Source organism: Echinococcus granulosus (genome assembly GCF_000524195.1).
Source record: "Echinococcus granulosus chromosome Unknown EG_S00015, whole genome shotgun sequence".
Taxonomy (NCBI): Eukaryota; Metazoa; Platyhelminthes; class Cestoda; order Cyclophyllidea; family Taeniidae; genus Echinococcus; species Echinococcus granulosus.
In genome coordinates, this window is record NW_020170395.1 from 1,073,797 (window position 1) to 1,092,944 (window position 19,148).

General features: G+C 39.8%; 3 protein-coding genes across 3 annotated transcripts; all 3 read right to left on the reverse strand. All coding sequences in view use genetic code 11, as the record gives it.

The window, feature by feature from the left end:
* Nucleotides 1-125: 125 nt before the first annotated feature.
* On the reverse strand, nt 126-2,861 carry EGR_03105 (hypothetical protein; the record flags this gene model as incomplete). Its single annotated transcript, XM_024492354.1, has 2 exons — nt 126-2,204; nt 2,796-2,861. 2 exons carry the CDS (start codon nt 2,859-2,861, stop codon nt 126-128), a joined length of 2,145 nt encoding a protein of 714 aa, XP_024353280.1.
* A 4,198-nt stretch (nt 2,862-7,059) lies between these two features.
* EGR_03106 (hypothetical protein) lies at nt 7,060-10,439 on the reverse strand (the record flags this gene model as incomplete). The annotated part of the gene is made up of 3 exons (XM_024492355.1): nt 7,060-7,201; nt 9,245-9,299; nt 10,277-10,439. The coding sequence occupies 3 exons, from the start codon at nt 10,437-10,439 to the stop codon at nt 7,060-7,062; spliced, it is 360 nt and encodes a 119-aa protein (XP_024353281.1).
* A 1,176-nt stretch (nt 10,440-11,615) lies between these two features.
* On the reverse strand, nt 11,616-18,667 carry EGR_03107 (hypothetical protein; the record flags this gene model as incomplete). Its single annotated transcript, XM_024492356.1, has 7 exons — nt 11,616-11,730; nt 11,763-11,895; nt 14,206-14,368; nt 15,856-15,984; nt 16,320-16,381; nt 18,149-18,338; nt 18,563-18,667. 7 exons carry the CDS (start codon nt 18,665-18,667, stop codon nt 11,616-11,618), a joined length of 897 nt encoding a protein of 298 aa, XP_024353282.1.
* Between the last annotated feature and the right edge of the window lie 481 nt (nt 18,668-19,148).

The following is a 19,148-nucleotide window of genomic DNA, read 5'->3' on the forward strand; positions in this document are numbered from 1 at the left end:
TACTACTTTAATTCGTTTATGCTTCCTTTCGTATTCCCATATATCAAGCCCGGACCTCAGAGTAGCAAGAATTGTCGTCCCAATTACTGGTCGTTATGATGACCACTAGGTTTTAAATGTAAATTTTAAAGGTTTGGTTTTGAATACGTTGGGTTAGAACGTGATTGAGAAGCTGGTTCTGGTTGTTCCTTCTGCATACTTCTTGCGTCAACCATTTCATAAGGCGTATCAGCAGATTCTAGCGCTATTTCCTGACGTTGTCTATTTTGATGGCTTTGATGCAAATTTGGGTATTCCACAGTGAACGATTTACGCGTTTGCGTATGCTCTTTACTCCATCTGTGTTGAACAGTCACACCCTTGTCTATGGATAACTTCGAAAATCTTTGATTTGGCATTGCTATGTTCGAAGACGAAGGCATCATGCTTCCTTCCTCTTCCCCACCATCCCTCTTATCATGAGTATCCATCTGACGGATCTGTTTATCCGCTGAAGATAATGGAATGGGCACCTGTGAATTTCTACTCATAGGCAGTGCCTCAGGAATCAGGGAAAGTTTGGGTTGGGAAGATTTTTGACCACTTCTTGCGAGGTTAGGCAGATCTGCCTTAACTTTATCTTGGCCTATATCTGCAAGAGGATGAGGAAGCCCTATGCTTTCTGAATCGAGGGAAGCAATGATTGAAGATCTCTTCTTAAAAGTCATCTTGAGAGGCTCCGTCATCCCATCTCGTTCATCTTTTAGATGCCAACTCCCCTTCTCTGAAAGTCTACTTAATGATTGATGTGTAAGCGGACTTCTAAGGTCTGTATCCATTACAGGAAGAGGTTCGAGTTCCACGTTCTCAGTTGGCTCAGATTTGAGTGTTACATTATCGTCATTTGTTTGAGAGGTTTCTACACTGGGGGATGATATTAAGACAATCGGAGGCACTGGTTCATTTGACGGCATCCTTAGAGGTGACTGTAGGTGTGAATCCTTTACGCCTTCATTCTCGAGATCCCCAGTGAATTCGCTCCACGAGATCTGATCCAACGTGTCGGGGGAGAAAAGTGGAAATTTCAAGGCTTTCATCGTGAGTCTAGGATCTGTTCGCTTCTTAAAGACCATTTTTTGATGTTGTAAGGGAAGTTCTGTGCCCACCGGTTCACGCTCAATGATTGGGGGCTCTAGTTCGGTTTCGTTCTCGTTCATTGTGGGTTTTCTAACCAACCCCTGCTCACCTGAATGATCGGAGTACCTAAATAATCGACTCTTCATTGGTATGTACCGTATTTGCACCCCAAAATCTCTCTCTAAATCTTTAGAAGATTGGGCTTTTATTAGAGTGGTCTTAGAATCCGCAGGGCTTCCCAATATAGTCTGAGCATGAGGTGGCCTCAGAGAGGTTAACTTTTCCTGGTCACCCCTCACCGGTGCCTCTGCATTAGTTGTTCTTTTTCCCCCAATAATTAGTAATTTTCTTTTTTCGGCCTCCTGGTGGTCTATTTCCCCACCGGCTTGTTTTTCCAGCTCACCAACAATATCTACATTGGGCACCTTTTCTTCCGCAAATTCTACCTTTTTCTCTTCTCCCATTTCGGTCTTTTCTTTATTTGGTGGATTAATTTCTGTTCTAGCACCCACCAATGGCCTCTTCATAGGCTTCCAAACCCATTGCCTTCGTCTCTCAAGCTCTTTTACTTTTGTTCCCGCCAAATCTCTGATATAACTCAGTCTACCCCTCAATTGCTTCCATAAGAGCCGTCCTTTCGAGTGGGTTATTGATTTAAGACCCTTTAATCGCTCATTATCTATGGATTCTATTTTTTCAAGGACACGTTGGATGATAGTCTGTCTGAGAGATCTTAAAAACTCTTCATTCTCTTTTCCTCTCGTATTGATATCAATGAAAAGTTTTTTATCTGCTCTATCACCTATGCATATTTCCTCTTGATATGCCAGCTCATCTTCTCTTCCTGTTACTCTTTTATCATGATCCTTGGCATCAAAGCACACTTCTTGATGTATGGGTTGTTCGCTTGCTTCAATTGTTTGCTCAGCAATGCATTGATCGCCTGAGCTAGATTCCTCTAGATCTACTGGTTGAACTGCTACTTCGCAGGCGGTAGTCCTAATGGACGTTCTTTCGTCAATTTTTCGCAATATCCAATGCACAATGCAAGCTCCGCAAGTTTTCGCTAAGATGAGTGTGATAAGCAACTAAAAGAAAAGAGGTAATACTTGTAATTAGCCAGGAATGATGTAGTTTATTAGGGTCTGAATGGTTTACCATCTTATTATTCCATATTTGAAGAGAAACAGGTAAGCTGGAATTTAACCTTTCATCCGTCTCCAAAAATAAGGCGCTGGGTCACTGAGACATGTCTAAAGTTATGTCCCGATAAAAAATGCACGTATTTGCCAGCATTTGAAATAATGGTGTATTGGAAAGCTTAAGCGTCAAATCAGAAGTAATCGAAGCTTCCATTACTGCAGCAACGTCGGGTTTCGCCACTGGGATTAGCACTCAAATACTTAACCTCTAATGATATTAGCTTCCACAATCAAAGGGGTGCTCACATCGCGAGCAATTTTAACGTGTCCTTACAAACAACAGAAAAAATAATTTCTGATTTAAAGTTTCTATTTAGCTATATTTGGGTACAGAGCTTTGATCTTTGGACCCCTCGAATGCACATATAAAAAAACTTCACTTTTTAAAAATATTTGGTGAAAGTCAGTTATTAATCGATATTAGTTAATATACGCGTGAATTGTTATTGTGGAAACTATGCACTCTCTCAGACTAACAACGTTCCGGGACTTTAAGTGTATTTTAGAACAATATTTTATCAGCTCCTGCAACAAAGAATTCATTTTTAACTTAATTTACATAAAAGAGGACACTGAGGCAATTCTGCATAGATGTTAGCATTTGGGCAAAACAAAGAAGGGGAAGGGGAGTTAATTGGTCCAAAAGTGGGAAACCTAGACAAAAAATCTGCTCCTGCCGATCAGCCCCTGCGCAAGATGCGCAAGAAAATGCGTTCCCGAGGGGGAATGTAAGGAAGGCGTTTGATTGCAGGGCTTCACTGTGGTCTGTCCAAAATAGAAAAAGCTTTGATCTGCCGGTTACCCGTCTAGACAGAATCCCCCTTCGTCCATCAGCAGGAACGCTCAAGATCTAATTTTAAAAAGGGCAAAATCTACTTACAGGATGGCGCTAACAGACTTGATGCTGTTGATGTACCTATAAGAATGCTATCAAATGTTTAAAACCCATTGATTGAATTTACGCCTATGCACTTTTTTGGGAATCTTAAAAATGCGGTTGACCATTTTCTTGAATATAATTTTTTTTCTGATATTGAGTAGCTCAAAGGACGAATAAGTGTAAAACAGCTTATTTGAAACCGGAAAATTGAAAACCACACATCAATCCATGTGCAAAATGAATAAAGTGCTATTAAGCATGGCCTTTTTTGGCCGGCCAAGAAAAGTAATCAGGTCTTATCGTGAATGGAGGCTCTAAATGAATTTGGACCAAGGCGCTACTAACCGCGAGTACCGAACAGAATTTAAATAAACGCCTACTAAGGCCGTACAGTGATGGAGGTTAAATGAACTTCTCTATGATTTCAAGACAATTGTAAATCAAGATTAATTTAGAATTTGGTATGAGATTTTCAAGAATTATGCTTGATTAGATATATGGAACTGGGCTGAAATACACTTATTTGGGGAATTGAAACACATTTAATGGATGCTTTCAAGTCGTGTTTCCTTCAAACATGCCTACATACACTACGCTTCGACGTTTATTTCTATTTTTCATCGGTGAGCTGGCAAAATGGACGCTGTATACGACTTATGATTCCGATTCTTTTCAATGCTTTTAAGCTGCTTTTATGTCTGTGATCTTTGATGGACAGATAACCAGCTATAGGTCGAAAGAGATGAGTTTGAACCCTTACAATGGGCAGTACTGAGGTGATTTCTATGTGGATCTACAATAAGAATTAGTTGACTTACTTCGAGTGCGACGATCAGCAGGAATATATACAATCGATTAAAATAGAAAATTTCGTTTCTAAACAGTCCAGTCATGCGAAGTGTGCTACAGGGAAGCAGTTCATCACACGGTAGGATCTGGAATGAGAAAAGACCACATATTCAATGAGGGAAGTTTAATCAAAGTTGACTGAACATTGAAAGGAGCACCTATTAATTTTGCGGAATTTTTGCGACAATAAATAAAAGTTAGGTATCAACGTCACTAAAAAATTCTTCTTCAGTTTCAAGTACTTTTATAACTAAAGTAAAACTGTATTGAAGTCGGTGTGCTCATATGTACATTATGGGAGACATGTCCTAGGATTACCAGCAAGAATAGTGTATCAAAATTAGTAGTTTACGTTAAGCCGGGGGGGGGGGGGAATTTTTGACAACATTAAATTTTAGTGTTCCTAATTCCAGTAAATCCCTATTACGTTCAGATTTGCAGTAATTTTCAGATCTAGCTTGGTTACCGCATATTCACTAGGCTTAGCACGCTGCCTCACAATGCATGAACCTGGAATAAGGGCTGCATCCCATCTGAAAGAAGTAAACCTGTTTTCGCTTTAGTAGGCGAAGGAGGAGCGGGATATAGCAACTACCGCTAAACTTTTCCATAGAAACTTGTTGATTGGATCGAGTGCGCCTGCACGTAGATAAAGAAGGCGGTAGTGTTTGCATCCCCATCTTCTTCCATCCCCTCGTTCGCCCCTTTCGTCATGTTAGTTGCTATGGCTATCAAACTGAAATCCATCCCTCGCCACCCTTTTGGCACTACCCGCCTACCCCTCCTCCCCTTCTTTACTTAAAAGATCTCGGCTGCTCAAACACGTGGAAGCGTTGTCTTCATGGGCCTCGAATGGCATTAGTACCAAGGGAAGGGGGAAAGGGTGGTGGATTAAGTGGACATCCTAACGCTATAGCAGTTTGCCTTATTGTCTCAATATTGACACGTATATACATGGCACAGAGCAAGAGGTAGGAAATAAGGGAGAACAACACGTGGCCTCACTCTATTTTCCTAAACTCCATTAAAACTAATGGAAGGTTAGGCGCATATACATAAATATACCCATGGGTGGATGCGAGACAAGTGTCAGGCGCAATACATTAAAAAATACTGAAGAAAGACTCGGTAGTTGAGTGCATATAAATCAAATGATGCTGGACTTGGTAAAAAGTACCATCACTGAGCTCTCAAAGGTCCTTGTTTGCAGGAGAGTTTAGAAAAAAACTTTTGCTAAACTGACTGAAAAGGCTAGAATCTCAGATACGAGCTAATGCTTCCCTCTCGACAAAGCTGGATTGCATGAAGTGCCTTTTTTGCTACTCTGTAAAGGATATTTGCTAAATCATTTTTCGTGTTATGCGAGTGAACAGCAAATCTTATTCTACAGAAAGCAAGATTCATATCCTGCCTTAAGCTCAAAAGTATGATTTAAGCAGAGCGTAAATATAGTCTTGCAAGAGGTAAATTGTTGTTTGTTACTTCTTCAGAGATCCCGAAGCAGGGATGAGGCTTCTTACTGGGAACGCTGCTCGAATCTTCAGTGTAGGTAGTATCATTCAGACACTGACGACGTCGCCATCGATATCGGCTGATGCCACAGCTCTTCTCGCGACATTCGCTGGACTGCGTCCAACTAGACCATACTCCGCGTGGCGTTTCACAGTAAGTGCCTGATAGAGAAACATCAAAAAGACTCAACTAAGGAGACTGGCAGTAGCTCCAGTTTGTGCATTGTGATACCACCCCTCACACTCCCCATTACAGATTTGGTCACTCCTAGAGATAGTGGTTTTGCATAGGTAAAAGAGTTGCAAAACCGGATTATTTTGGTACTTATATAACTTTAAACAATTTCCATTTGATAACAGTTAAAGTTGAACTCGATATCAATATCAGGTATGGCAAAAAATCTGCTGCAGCTCTTAATCTAGCAGTGCAAATGGAGGGTTTTTTGAGTAGTTTTTTTTAAAGTAGAGTAGAATACTTCCAAAAGGGCTTTATTGTGCCTAATAAAAATTGACCTATGCACCCCAATATTAGGTCGGGATAGTTTGCATTAGGAAGTCAAACATACTCAGGGATGAGTAATCACAGTTACTTTTTCTGAAGTCTTGTAAGGATCAGATGTATTTTGGATTCACTTTTAGGCATAGCATACTGGTACATACATATCTTACTTTTTCCCTAAGTACTTATTTATCTATAACTGCAAATAAAAATACACGGTCCCTTCCTCTTTTCCAGTCATTTGTAGAGAATTCTGTGTTGGGTGGCTAGATGCAACCGAGTGGGCACAGTTTTGCTTATTTTAGTAGTACTTACGGTAAAACTAGTCATTGATGATAAGTTCCTCTATGAGGCCTGTGGTTGTACCATATGGTATTGCAAACAGACGGTCTGCTGAATAAGGGTTGACAATGGGGAGATATCACGTTCAAATAACAACTCAGCCATCAATCAAGAGAGTGTGATGGTCATGCAAAGAATTGCAACAGATCGCAACAACTACTTCAATAATCTTGAACCAAACTTTGTTTAATAAATCACTGTATTGGAGATAGAGTTCACGGTGTGTAACACGTATGTCATTCGGCTACATGTCGCTCATCGACTAGCTGAGCTTAAAGAGTAGGCTCCAAAGATGGAATATTTTTTCATCAACGATAGTAGCATTTGTATCCTTTAGGTAGCGGTTAAACTGATTGTTTCAGTAATGTAATTGGTGCCTCCATACCTCTGAGAACTGTTGGTTGACTATCCCCTAAAACCTTCTTTGAGAAAGCGGTAATAACACCTCATGCCTGTTTTCGCTCTTAGCGACTTGATGTATGAATTTTTTCCTCACGCAATTGATATCCGGAGATGTTTATTGTGCCTGTTCGCCTACAAACCACTAGTGCATATTGTTATACTTTGGACACTAGTGGCCACTATAAGTAGGAAGGAAGTTGATATAAAACTGACTCTCAGATGAAGTGATTAAATATTTTGCGGAAAAATGCCAACAATTTAGAAGTAAACACCACAAAAGAGAACTTCATCAGAATCGATTTTGACTACTATTTGTTCAACGTAAATATCCCAACTACGACAATTAACAAAACACTTTAAGTATATGTCATCTTTTAAGCCCAAGTAGCATTTGAAGATGCTAAATATGGTAACAGATTGTCGGTTCTTTATCAGAGCATGAATTCCCCTTTTCCTACCCGAGGTTGTCGCTGTCTTGGTGAAAGTTGGTTTATACCGGATTCCTCAAGTCGCCAGGTCTAACATTCTTCCCTCCTGTCTATCGACAAGCCCCGTGTGTACGGGGCCTGCGCGCGTCTGCGCGGGTGCACGCGAAAAGCGCACAAGAGATAAGCGAAAAATGGTGTATTTCCTACACAGTGAGATGAGTGCTAAGTGGGAGACAGCGCCGCACACCTGGGTATCACTCGCTCCACACTATTGGTCAAGCGTTTTTGCTAAACCCCACTCTCCACTCCGCACACATTAGGCGAGGAGAGAAAGAGCAAGAGAGCGGGAGCAGGAGAGACGACACAGAAGCACTTATTACTGGAATGCTGCCCTGCCTGCTCGGCTTATCACTCCTCTCCAATCTCTGCCTTCATACTCAAGGTGCGCGCGTGTGTGCACATTTGTGCGGCCGTACCACCCCTGATCTGTGCTCATCGAACGCAGGCGAGTGCATAGAGAAGGACGGGATTTGTCCCCGCCCGTCCGCCCCCTCCCTCCTGCGCCTGTCTCTCACTCTCCATTAGCGTGTGAATCTCGCGTCGTCGTGCTCCTCTGGTGCTATCAGCCCACTGCAATCGCTAGAACCGGCGCCATAGCATTATACACTCACCTAGAGAGGTAGAAGTTGTGCGCGCGCGCATGCATCCGCGCACAAACATTTAGTTGTACATATATGTATATGCATTCATATATATACATACGCGCAAAAGGGGAAGAGGACAAACTTTCCTTGTTCATTCACCCATCTAGTGAGGCAAGCAACAAGCAAACAGGAGTGCGTGCGCGCATGCAAGTTTACGAAAAGAGTTAATATTACCATGGCGAGGTGCGTGTATTTGTGTGCAGACGATGCTTTTTTGGGAAAGGGAGGAGGAGAAAGAGGAGGAGAGGGGGCAGGGTAGATACGGACCCTCCTATCCCAAAGATAAAGTGGGTTGATAGTGTTGAAGCGCGATTGGGTGGAGAGGATTAGTGCGCGCACATACACGCGGTCTAAAAGCCTCGGCGTGGTCTGCTAATTAGAATGTCTGTGAATAAGTCAGGAATCAACTGAAGTTACCAAATTTCGCCGAGGTTGACTGTTTTCTTGGGCGCGCAAGGGTAAGTATTCCCGTGAATCGGACAATCATCAAGTTAAAATAAACGGATTGCGATTGTGGTCAGAAGCTTTGTGCCTCTTGCTACGTAATACGACCGGTATGGAGATAAGGCACTTTTTTGTCTTCACCGTCATTTTGACTCATATGGTATCATTATGATGAATAAAAGGGCAACTTTTGGTACTGCTGATTGCCTTTTGATAAATTGCAAATTGAGAGGAGATCGAGAACCCAGAATGGTGGATGTTAGTAATGGTTGCATTTTTAAATAAATAGTTTTTCAAAGAGTAAAATTGAATAAGAGAACATTCAAGTCCAAAAGAGTCTGATTTAAATCGTCCTCACTATTGATCTTAGAGTGACGACAGTGTACTAAAATAAAGTACAAATGGGTATACTAAAATAAGTTAAATTAAAGCATTTGCATATTTTGAAGTTGAATCTTAATTGGCAGTGGAGTTTTATCACAGTAATTTCGGGTATTTCTAATAGTGTTCTGCGGATAAGAAACTCATAATGCAACGTTAGCGAGTCCAACCAATTGGGAAAATATTTAGACGCTGAGGATTTGCGCATCGCCTATCTCCTGCAGGGAGCAAATTAATATTCGTGCCAGTAGCGGTGACAGAAAAGCTCTGGCCATAAGTACAAAAAGATCAAACGGTTTTAGGCTTCTTTATGAATAAAAAGTTCAAAAATGGACAATGTTGCCCAGTTTACGTGGACGCAAAATAGCAAACCAAGAAGCTAGTCAAATACACCTTTTTTAGTATGATTCTGCTGAGATTTATGGAAATGATTTAGGACGACTCGTCATACCTAAGCAATCATCTTTGTAAAACAATGCATCTTACCATGACAAAGTACTAACCAGCTTAGAAGGCTCTGCAAGCTTCAAATGAAAACTACCTATTTTACGGCTTGAAAAAAATAATGTGCTAAAGGACGTGAGGGTCTATGGACAAACCAGTTAGTTTCTGGTAGGAAGGCACAAGTCTGTCACGTGATGTGGGTTTTTGACAGCTTGACATCAAATAAGGTGTGCCAATTCAGCTGGCCAAAGGATATGCACAATTGAAATGGATCCTATCAACCAATAAGCATAAGTTATTTTAAATTGTTCAGAGCAGTTTTACTTACCCGTATACATTTGATCACCCCCCAAGGTGGTTGGACAAAGACAAGCCGCTCTGCTAAAGTCAGCCGAACTGATACAATAGCCTCCATGCTGACAAGTGATGCTTGCAAGTACCTTTGGGATGGTAGCTCTCGTCCCATTCGTCGTTCCTTCCTCCTCTTCTTCCATTGTTCCAGTTCCACATGGGTCATTGAAAAGGGCACAGTTATCATATGGAAGTTGAGGGGAAGGAGCCCATCCTGTGGCACAAATGCATTTGTAGAAATCTGTACCCAACAAAGGATTGCATATGTTCCCCTGGGCAACACCGCAATTCTTGTTTCCGTTTGGTTCTGTCTAAAACACATTTTACTTATAAGTATTAAGTAAAAACTCTAAGCCATCACGCGTAGGCAATATATTACTTCGTTGAACCTCGTTAAGCAAGCGTTTCTCAGCTGGGCGCAGTCCTTCCCCATATATTCCGCCTTGCAGATACATTTTGGATGCTGCATGTCCAGTGCCACACAGGTGAGTGTGCCCACTGCAGAACAGGGGGTGTAGCTGCGGACGAAACAGGGATTGATTGCTTTGCATGTCCTTGTTTCCTGGTCCCACACAAAATCCTTGCGGCAGATGCACTCATAATCATCCTATGGCAATGTAATTTCAATAGTTACTTTTAAATTTTGCTTTTACTCTCCACTTATTTGAAAACTTTAGGAGTATTTTGGCTTTTTTAAGACCGATACCTAGTTAATATATTCACTTTTGCGCTTCTTCATTTCTTGATACCAACAGTAAAGACAAAGAGATGTTTCCAATTTTCTTATTGTTGAGTAATGTGCCATCGAGATATGGCTTTGAATTCCTTTACAACTAATGATTGTGCGTGGAATACGAAGGTATATTAAAGGACGATTTTTAAACATAAGCTATATAACGTAGATCTCAGGCTACGGTGGCACAACTAACGTGTCTGCCTCTACTGTCAGTATTGCAATGCTCTGACCTCAAAGGGTCCAACCACATTGCAAACATTGGGCATGTCCACGCCAGGAATCCATCGACAGGGCTTCGCGAGACAAGGAGAGGGACAGAATTGGAGAAGACTCCTCTTCAACTGGAGTGCAGTAAAGGCGTCTTCGTTGGAGTTCATCCGACGGAAGGTCACCCATGACTGGAGAGACGAAAAGCAGGTTTTGACAGTGATTTTTGAACGGAAACTGGTAGGGCATGAATAAATAATAGGAGCGTTCGGACAGCGGGGTAGCTATGTAGTCGGTTTTTCAACTACGAATCACAAAAGATATAATGAATACATTCTTGCAAAAAGATTACTTATTATTTTTCTTAATTAGGCGAACAAAATTTGTTTGTGTAAACGTGGTGTTCTATAATGTCCAATCCCTGTCTTCGGTAATTTCTAACATTAATGCGACATGGTGCCCGCATGTCTGGTCTAATAACTTCATCTTGCAAACCTAAAGAATGTGAACAGCGAAATACATAAAATTTGTGCAATTTGTTGGTTCTCTCGGGGTCTTACCAAGCATGCAACTGTTTTACCTATTGTGGAAAATGGACTACTGTGGTGGATGCAGCCACCTATTTCGTCACTGGTGTCTGCGAGAAAAAAACATCACTGACGTCAATCATTGTCGGCTCTCCTTAATCGATGTTCGGAATATAAATAAATTCGTGAATTGTCGGAGCTTCGCCAATCTTTTTCCCAAAAAATTGCTAAAATGGTCCACTTTTCTTCAAATAAAAAGTAAGAAGTTGTGTAAACAGCCCTGGAATTCTTTCGTATCAGACTCGATTTGATTCTTAAACCGGAATTCATGCATTTACTTGCCCTCCTTGCTTGGTTGGGTATGGATGGTTTAGCAATCATGTCAAATCTTGCATTCATATCACACCTTGTTATTGCACACCAGGAATAAGGTGTAAGAGTATTCAGATATTTTATGTGTTAAACAAGATTTTTCGAGCAATAAGTATGCGACTTAAACAAAGTGCTTATTAATTTTTTGCCTTAAGCATCTTCCAAGTCAGTGTAGGATCTATAGACGATCAGTATTTTAGTCGAGCCTCTTTGCCGACTCCTAATATTTAGTATGAGCTTTTAAATATATTAAATTTCCCAATGCTAAAAGAATGAACGTATCGTAGGGTATTTTTCTGCAGAGAGAGAAGGTTTCATATTTGTCTTCGATATAGCTTTGACTTTACGAATAAATACAGCTAATTACAATTCTTCGGTCATTAAATTGAAGAGTTCTACCAACTCATATACCAAATTATTCATTCCCGCGAGCATCCCCATAAGTAAATTCAACCTGTTTGCTATGTTGAAAAAATGATCCCGATTAATGGCCATGTCAACTTAATTAATGCTTAACAAACAAACATTTCTTTAGGGCCACATGTATAACACAACGGTATGGTTGCACTGGCATAAAGTACCCTGAATTCCATTTGCATTCTTCAAATAATCCGTAGTGAATTTATCGTTTACCCTTATCCTCACATCAAGTTACATCGCATTTTGGCATTCTATCTTATACAACAAGCTGGTTTAAAATTGTATATAAATGAAAAAGTAATTAACGGAATTTATTTTGAAATCAATGCAAAGAACCACATTCTGCGATCGTTTAAAAAACCACAATTTCACTCCCATTCCTTCCAAACGTGTGTCTTGATTTCTAGTTGAAACTAACCTCATGACGGTCTAAATGCTTATCGCTCGGGGTCTGTGAATCTTTGCCTGTCAAAAACACTTACCTAAGTTAAACATTTCAAACATCCTTACCAAATCTGAAGGCTTGATAAACGTTAAACAAACAAATCATGTCAGTGAGGACCTTCTTATACAGAGCCTAAACATGACCTGCTTTTGTATGGTGACAACTTTGTTCGTTGGACTAGTATTCGGATAAAATTTCAGGTATTTTGTTGCACAACCAAAACATCATTTATGTTTACGCAAATAATGACTTTGTGAAGTAGTGATAAATAACCGAAAGCGATGCATAAATATTCGCAGTAGAATAGATGACTACCTAGAATCATTCAATCTAGCCTTATACGAATTAAGCGAATCAACAATGATGGCTGTTTCGCAACTCTTCATAAGACCTCAAAATATAAAAGTAATTCTCAGTATGCTGTAATTTACTTAATTAAAAGACACAGGATGCTTTCGTTGCATGGATATAGCAACACCCCCGACGGCTAGTTGGATAATGCCTTACATCGTAATTGATGTAAAACAGTCTATTCAGTGAAGAGTCCCCATTCACAGACGGAGTTGCCTCATATTTGTTTGCAAAATTTCAAACTTCAAAAACTATATTCTATCCATCCACTTTAGTTAGCAATACTTTTCAATTACTGAATGTGCCTTTTTTCTGAGCTATTTCTTAGTGGCTCACATGCTCAGTTCCACCATCATCCTTGCAAGCACAATCGTCCTCTCGTCAATCTCAATGCCTTATTTAGAGACTTTACCAACTGTTAAGACAAATGGTGAAATAGACCTCAGTGAAGCTCCGTTTAAAAATGGTTCAATCAAGTACTCCTTCAAGGTCTAGCTTTCCTGGCAGCTTTACCAGTAAGTAGTCAGCTAAAGCTGTGTAAATATGCATACGCGCATCACCAGCACTGAAAGGTAAGCAACAATCGTTCGACTTCGTCTCTTGTGTAGCAGTGAAACCTCAAGAAGTCTCTGTCAGGGGATTAGTGCAAATAGTCAGCGTTGGAAACCTACGCATCTTCTCGTCAGTTGTTCGACTTAAAAGGATGTGACTTAAATACTGGGTGCGCACAACTGTAACTGCTTTAGCCAGTTAGTTAGTGCTCTAAATATCCAGCAATAAATACCTGATTATCCAATGAAATCTTATTTACAGATAGTCCTGTTTCGCGTCCTATTACTGTAAATTTTGTATTCTACCTACAGAGTCTAGTTATCAGGGTTTTCAATTAAGAGATGTTTCTACTTCTGAGCCAAATAAAGACCGATCAGTAAACTCGAATCGGAACCCCACCAATTGTTTAATTGATAACATTCCTTAAAAATCGGTTTAGGGATTGAACAAGGCAAGCCCATTGGGATTTGGAAAGATAATCATTCAGGGTGGCAAATACATTCAACTGTATCATCGTTCCTACAGGCTATTCTTAACAAAGACGTTAAGTTAGATTCTTCAGTTCAATTGCTATCGGCTGCAATAATAACCAAAAGATTTAAAGCCTAATGAGTGTAATGCAAATGAAACTCTGTTTGAAAGTGGATTGGTTAAGAATGATTACATTGCTGCCACAAAGCTCTAACTTTTCCATCTGACCACAAAGTGCTGAGCTCTTCAGATAATTCGTTACAGGATGATATGAATGGGTAAGGGAGGACATGAGAAAGGTAGCAGTGACAAATTGGATAGGTGGTATGGGTAACAGTGCAATGTGGAAATTTTGAAATAACGTCGCATTTTCCTTCTGAGGATGGCTCAATGGACCTAGGGAAAATTAAGGCTTCATCCACAACATTGTAGAGTGCATTTCTAATTTCTCTCAATGGTTTTTGATCGCAGAATGATTCTATTTGACTCTTTGGAATAGCAGTATTGGGTATTTACCAAGTTGAGGGAAGCGAGAACTAGGTAGCATAAGAATTTAACTATTTGAAGTTACTGTTGATAAAATTGAATAAAAATAATCTTTTTGATGCATTCAACTTAAAAGTAGGGAAATTCGGCATAACTATCCCAGGTGTTATTAGAATTTCGTTATTATCCGAACAAATATATTGCACTTTTTTGAATTTCTTGTGCTTAAACCATAACCAGTCAGAAAACTGAAATTAAATTACAATTGCAGTTATGCAAAAAACCAAGCTTCTGTCCGTAAGGATTTGAGATGCAAAAGCTTAGTAACTATTTCGTCAATATAACATTAACTTGACTTTTCCTAGCATTTATCCGAAAAATTCCTAGCGAATCTGCGCGCTCTAACGATAGATGAGAAGCGAAAGAGGGAAAGGAAAGGGGAGACAGGATGGGGGACGTACATTTACGCACCACCAGAAGAGGAAAACGACGGGCATGTTCTCGATGGGGTCCATAAGGACGAATATGGCGTCCTGCATGGGCTTGGGCGGGTTGCGACAACTGATATCGCGCACACCTGCAGTGCAGCAGGCCCATGTGCCACCTTCACATACGTAATCGAAGACGCGTCTGCGGAAGGTGTCAAAAGCCGCCTGCGGATCGTACCAGTTCGCGTCCGACGCCAACCACTCCTTTGCCATGTTCCAGAAGAAGCCTGCAAACCATGTCTCAATTTCATCTTTATAAAAGCCCGTTGCTACTTATTTTCCTCTTATTCATTCATGGTGATAATTGAATGCTGGCTTTAAGCAGCCACCTGCAGTACACCTCATTATAAAGGGCAAGTACTTAATCCGCAGTGGCATTACCTATAAATTCTAGAAAGCACTTAAAATCGACACTTCCATTAAGACCGTATTAAAGTACAATGCCTCAAATGAAGCCTACATCCTACAACGTCACGTTTTAGCGTTTGACCAAGAAAGTGTGATTTACGAGTCTGGAAGGAGTTTTATCATAAATGTGAAGGAGAGGAAAGGGGCTGTTGGCATGAATAGGACTCCATGCCACCACCATGTAGGTATGAACATGGAAGCCTGAAGGACCTGTGAAATCATAAAAACAAGCAAATAGCTTTCTACTAGAATAGTAATGTCCATTGTTGATTATATTTCACTACTTCTTTTACGGCTCTATTAAATTGCCGCATTTCGGAGCTTAATCCACATGGGGACGATTAAGCGTGGTGATCCATAGAAGGCAGCCAATACATTCCAGAGGGAGCAACTGATGCCACCATTGATTCGATTTTAAACGCAATCATGCATACAATCACTTTTTACTTTTCTTATTTATAAATAAAATGTAGAAGCAAAAATAACTTGGGTTAACTTCTTTGTTAGTGCACTGTTGCTCTGCTACACCATAGTGCTATTCGTGATTTGAAATAAATAATACTATGGGCCTTCCATGATGGATGCGCGTACCCAAAAGATTTGAATAAAAATTGTGTGTAAAAAAGAATAAATGTTCCATTAAAAAGGGTAACCCCCTGAAAGACCTATCATTTGAGCCGTTAAGTGCCGAGTCTGGTCACCAGGACGGCTGTGCTCTACGTCCTGATCAGTCACCACATCTATTTGATTCAAACCAAAAAAGAGAGTCAAAATACTACTTTGAGCCCTTAGCTTCTGTGAGTAGAGTAATTTTGAAAGACTTAAAACAAACGAGGCACTTGATTTGTTTTTAATTCTGAATTTATTAAACGAGAAAGTTGTGTCACAACCGCAGCTGGTAAGTTAACGGTTGAAAACCAATAAGGATCAAGAATAATTGTCTTATGGTAAACGTTGAAATGGGATGACTGTGAATAAGAATCAAGAGAAAACAAAAAGACATTCGGTTAAGGAGAAAAATCTGGAAAGCTAAAAATCTTCATTTGTTATTTTTTTGGGTTAGAATGGAAAGGACTGCCACAGAAATATGATTTTGTTGAAGAATTTTGTAATCTTATAGGCATGCATTATGAGAAATGAACGCCTGCTGCTTTCAAGCAAGTTTAACCGAAAAGAGGACTACAAACAGTGCCCTTGACTTTCTAGCTTTTGAAGTTACAAGTCAGACCAGCACTGACCTTTGATACGTATGCCTAAAATAGAGTATAAGCAGCAGGCCATCTCGATTGCTGAGAAGGGATACAATAAAATGGATTACTATCAAAGGAATATTTAACAGATTTATTCGTGGATGATACAACTTTTCTGTGGAGTGGATTCATACAAAATAATATTGCAAATTTTTCCCTTGTAGAGCGTAACCCTTTAATTTTGCGAGTTTACCAGGTAGCTAAGGTGAGGAGGTAGTGGTGTACGGGTACATTAGTGAATTCTTACAATTGTAGAATCAATTTGGAAGAGATGAAGTTTTTAACTTGAGATCGAGGGTTCTTGGATAAGTCAACAGTCAACAATCTCTACGTCTACTACAGGGAAGCTCGAAATATCAAGGTCTTGAAATGCTAATCAAACAATCCTCAGTGGAAAATTTATAAAGTCTTCCAACAGGATAGGCTGTAATTAGGTGATCGCAGCATAGAACTATCTAGAAATGCAATTGAAAACATAGTGGGAACTAAAAAAACGCGGTGAGGCACCTAGTATGGATTTTTATTCAAATAAGCAGCCAAATAACGGATAGAAACATGATTTTCCACTAGTTTAACTAAGTGAGGAGGGTTTAAAATGTGGTGCGACTTATTTTCTTCTTCAACATGTTTTTGTAATCGCTGTTCCTACCTTTTAAGCCGGAAACATTCTGGACGGACGCGGTGACGCGTACGCCAAACGCTGTGCCCCTTGTTGAATTGGTAACCTAGTTATCTCTGCTCATATCTCAAGACTTTGGAAAACGGAATATTTAATGCAATAGATGGCTCCTTTAAAAGATTACTTTAGTGCGTTAAAAATCTGGCCAGTTTATCAAGAAGCGTCGGTGGCGAGATATTTACTGAATGTCTTTTGTTACAACAGTTTGAGCCGAAAAACCCCATATCTTTACGCAAACACATCAGTAAAAGAAAAAGTGTGTTCACGATTTATGAGGCTCAAAAGTTTGGCATATACAAGCATGCTTCAGTGGCTGTTACAATATGACCGTCATAACCAAAGCAGATGGGCAATAACTGACACCTACTCCGGCTTGAAAGAATTTCATTCAATCACAGCACCACCAAGATTTCCGAACCGCAAAGCCTTTAGCCCTGGACAATCTTGTTACCTCCTAACTGAAGCTGCTAGATGCTGGCAAAATCTAGGTTAACTCAGTGATTACAAAGTCCATTAATCGAATTTATCATAACGGACGAACTTCTTTCAAAGTTTTTCTTCGGAGAAGTTCCAAACTCATTGATTGATCACTTAAAAAAAGATAAATGGAGGTGTCAAACAGACTTCCCTGTTCAACAATGAAAATGGTGAGGCGATTTACTTTTAGGGGCTAATTTAGAGTTAGTTCCGAATATTTGACAACTTTATTCAAAGTGGCGACCCTGTTGAGAGTCCCACGCATGTAGAGCAAGTTATCAAGCGAATTTCAGCTACTTGGTTCCATAAGTCCTGATATTTCTATCGAAATTAAAGTAAAAGGACTCAACAATTTAATCTATCCAGCTTTCAAAATGCTTAATATCCGCCAAATTTTGGGTTTTTACGATCAAGGGATGCGCAAGCTACTCAAGTGGCTATATGGAGCTCTTTATATTATCCAAAAAATCACCATGAACACTATGTGCAATTATATACTTATAAACAAATAGTTCGCTTATCAACTTTTACTAGGAACGGAATTAGAATAGGCTTGGGTGGAATATTGTTTTTTTGGCAAGGATGTGTGACTAGGTTGCCTACAAAATGTGTTATCTTACCAATTGACAGCAAATACAGATATCCGGGCCAATTCTTTCTGTTCATGTAATCCAATAAGATTATTTAATCACTCTCAAGTAAAGCTTGACCGTAATGGCAACCCACTTGCTTCATTCACCAGGCATAAGTTGAATAAAGTAGTAAAGGTGTAGAAGGGGAAGCAAATAATTGACTTCTGATTAAGACATGTCTGACTTTTATCTTTCTTTTTTTGCCAAAGAATGCACCTGGCCAATAAATTCGAGAAAAATGGCTTCTTATCAATATTCCACATGGCTTCAACTGTTCCCAGTGGCTAATCAAGGAATAGAAGAAACTATAGCCAAACTCTTTCTTATGCAAGATCTTCGGCTTTGTCATAGCAAGTTACATTCGGACTCACGCACACTAAGACGCAAACATCTAACAGGCTCGTTACCATTGCCACTCTTTCTTACTTGAACCCTGTCGGAAACCCCTGCCATTTAAGACCACTAAAACATCTGAGCTATGGCAGCCAGCACTAGCCGTGTTTTTTACTTGTCTCCTTTGAGAATTCATCGACTTTAAGACCAACACAATCGTATAATGAGTCAAAAATTGATGCTTCTCACTAACTGCTATGAATAAATAATTTAATTCCATCTGGGTTTAATGTCGTTGATTGTAAAGGGTCTTTTTTTCCAGGTCAACTAAGACTAGACTACCAGGAAAAGTGGAGAAAGTGGTTTCACAAACTACAAGTAATACATTAGCGCCTTTACCATATTTAACCGGGACAGTTTTTTCTCTCATAGTTACACTCGTACATTTCAAGGGCACTGTTAATCATTCCAGAGTACTTTGAATGAGATTATGTTGCGAAGATTTTACCTTTTTTCATGAAACTGTCGACTTTTGATACTTTTACACTTCTAGCAGTTATGTTGCTTCATGAATTTCTTGGAAGTGCCAGCATCGGGATAAGAAACGTATTTTGTGAATAGTTTGTAGTATTTAAGGCTCAGTAAAAGCAGCATAGTCAAAGAACGACATCAAGTCAATTCTACACTAACTTGATCAAAGAATATGACAAAAATATGTTTTCAAATCGAACACATGTAAAATGTTGCACTTTTAAGAGTGG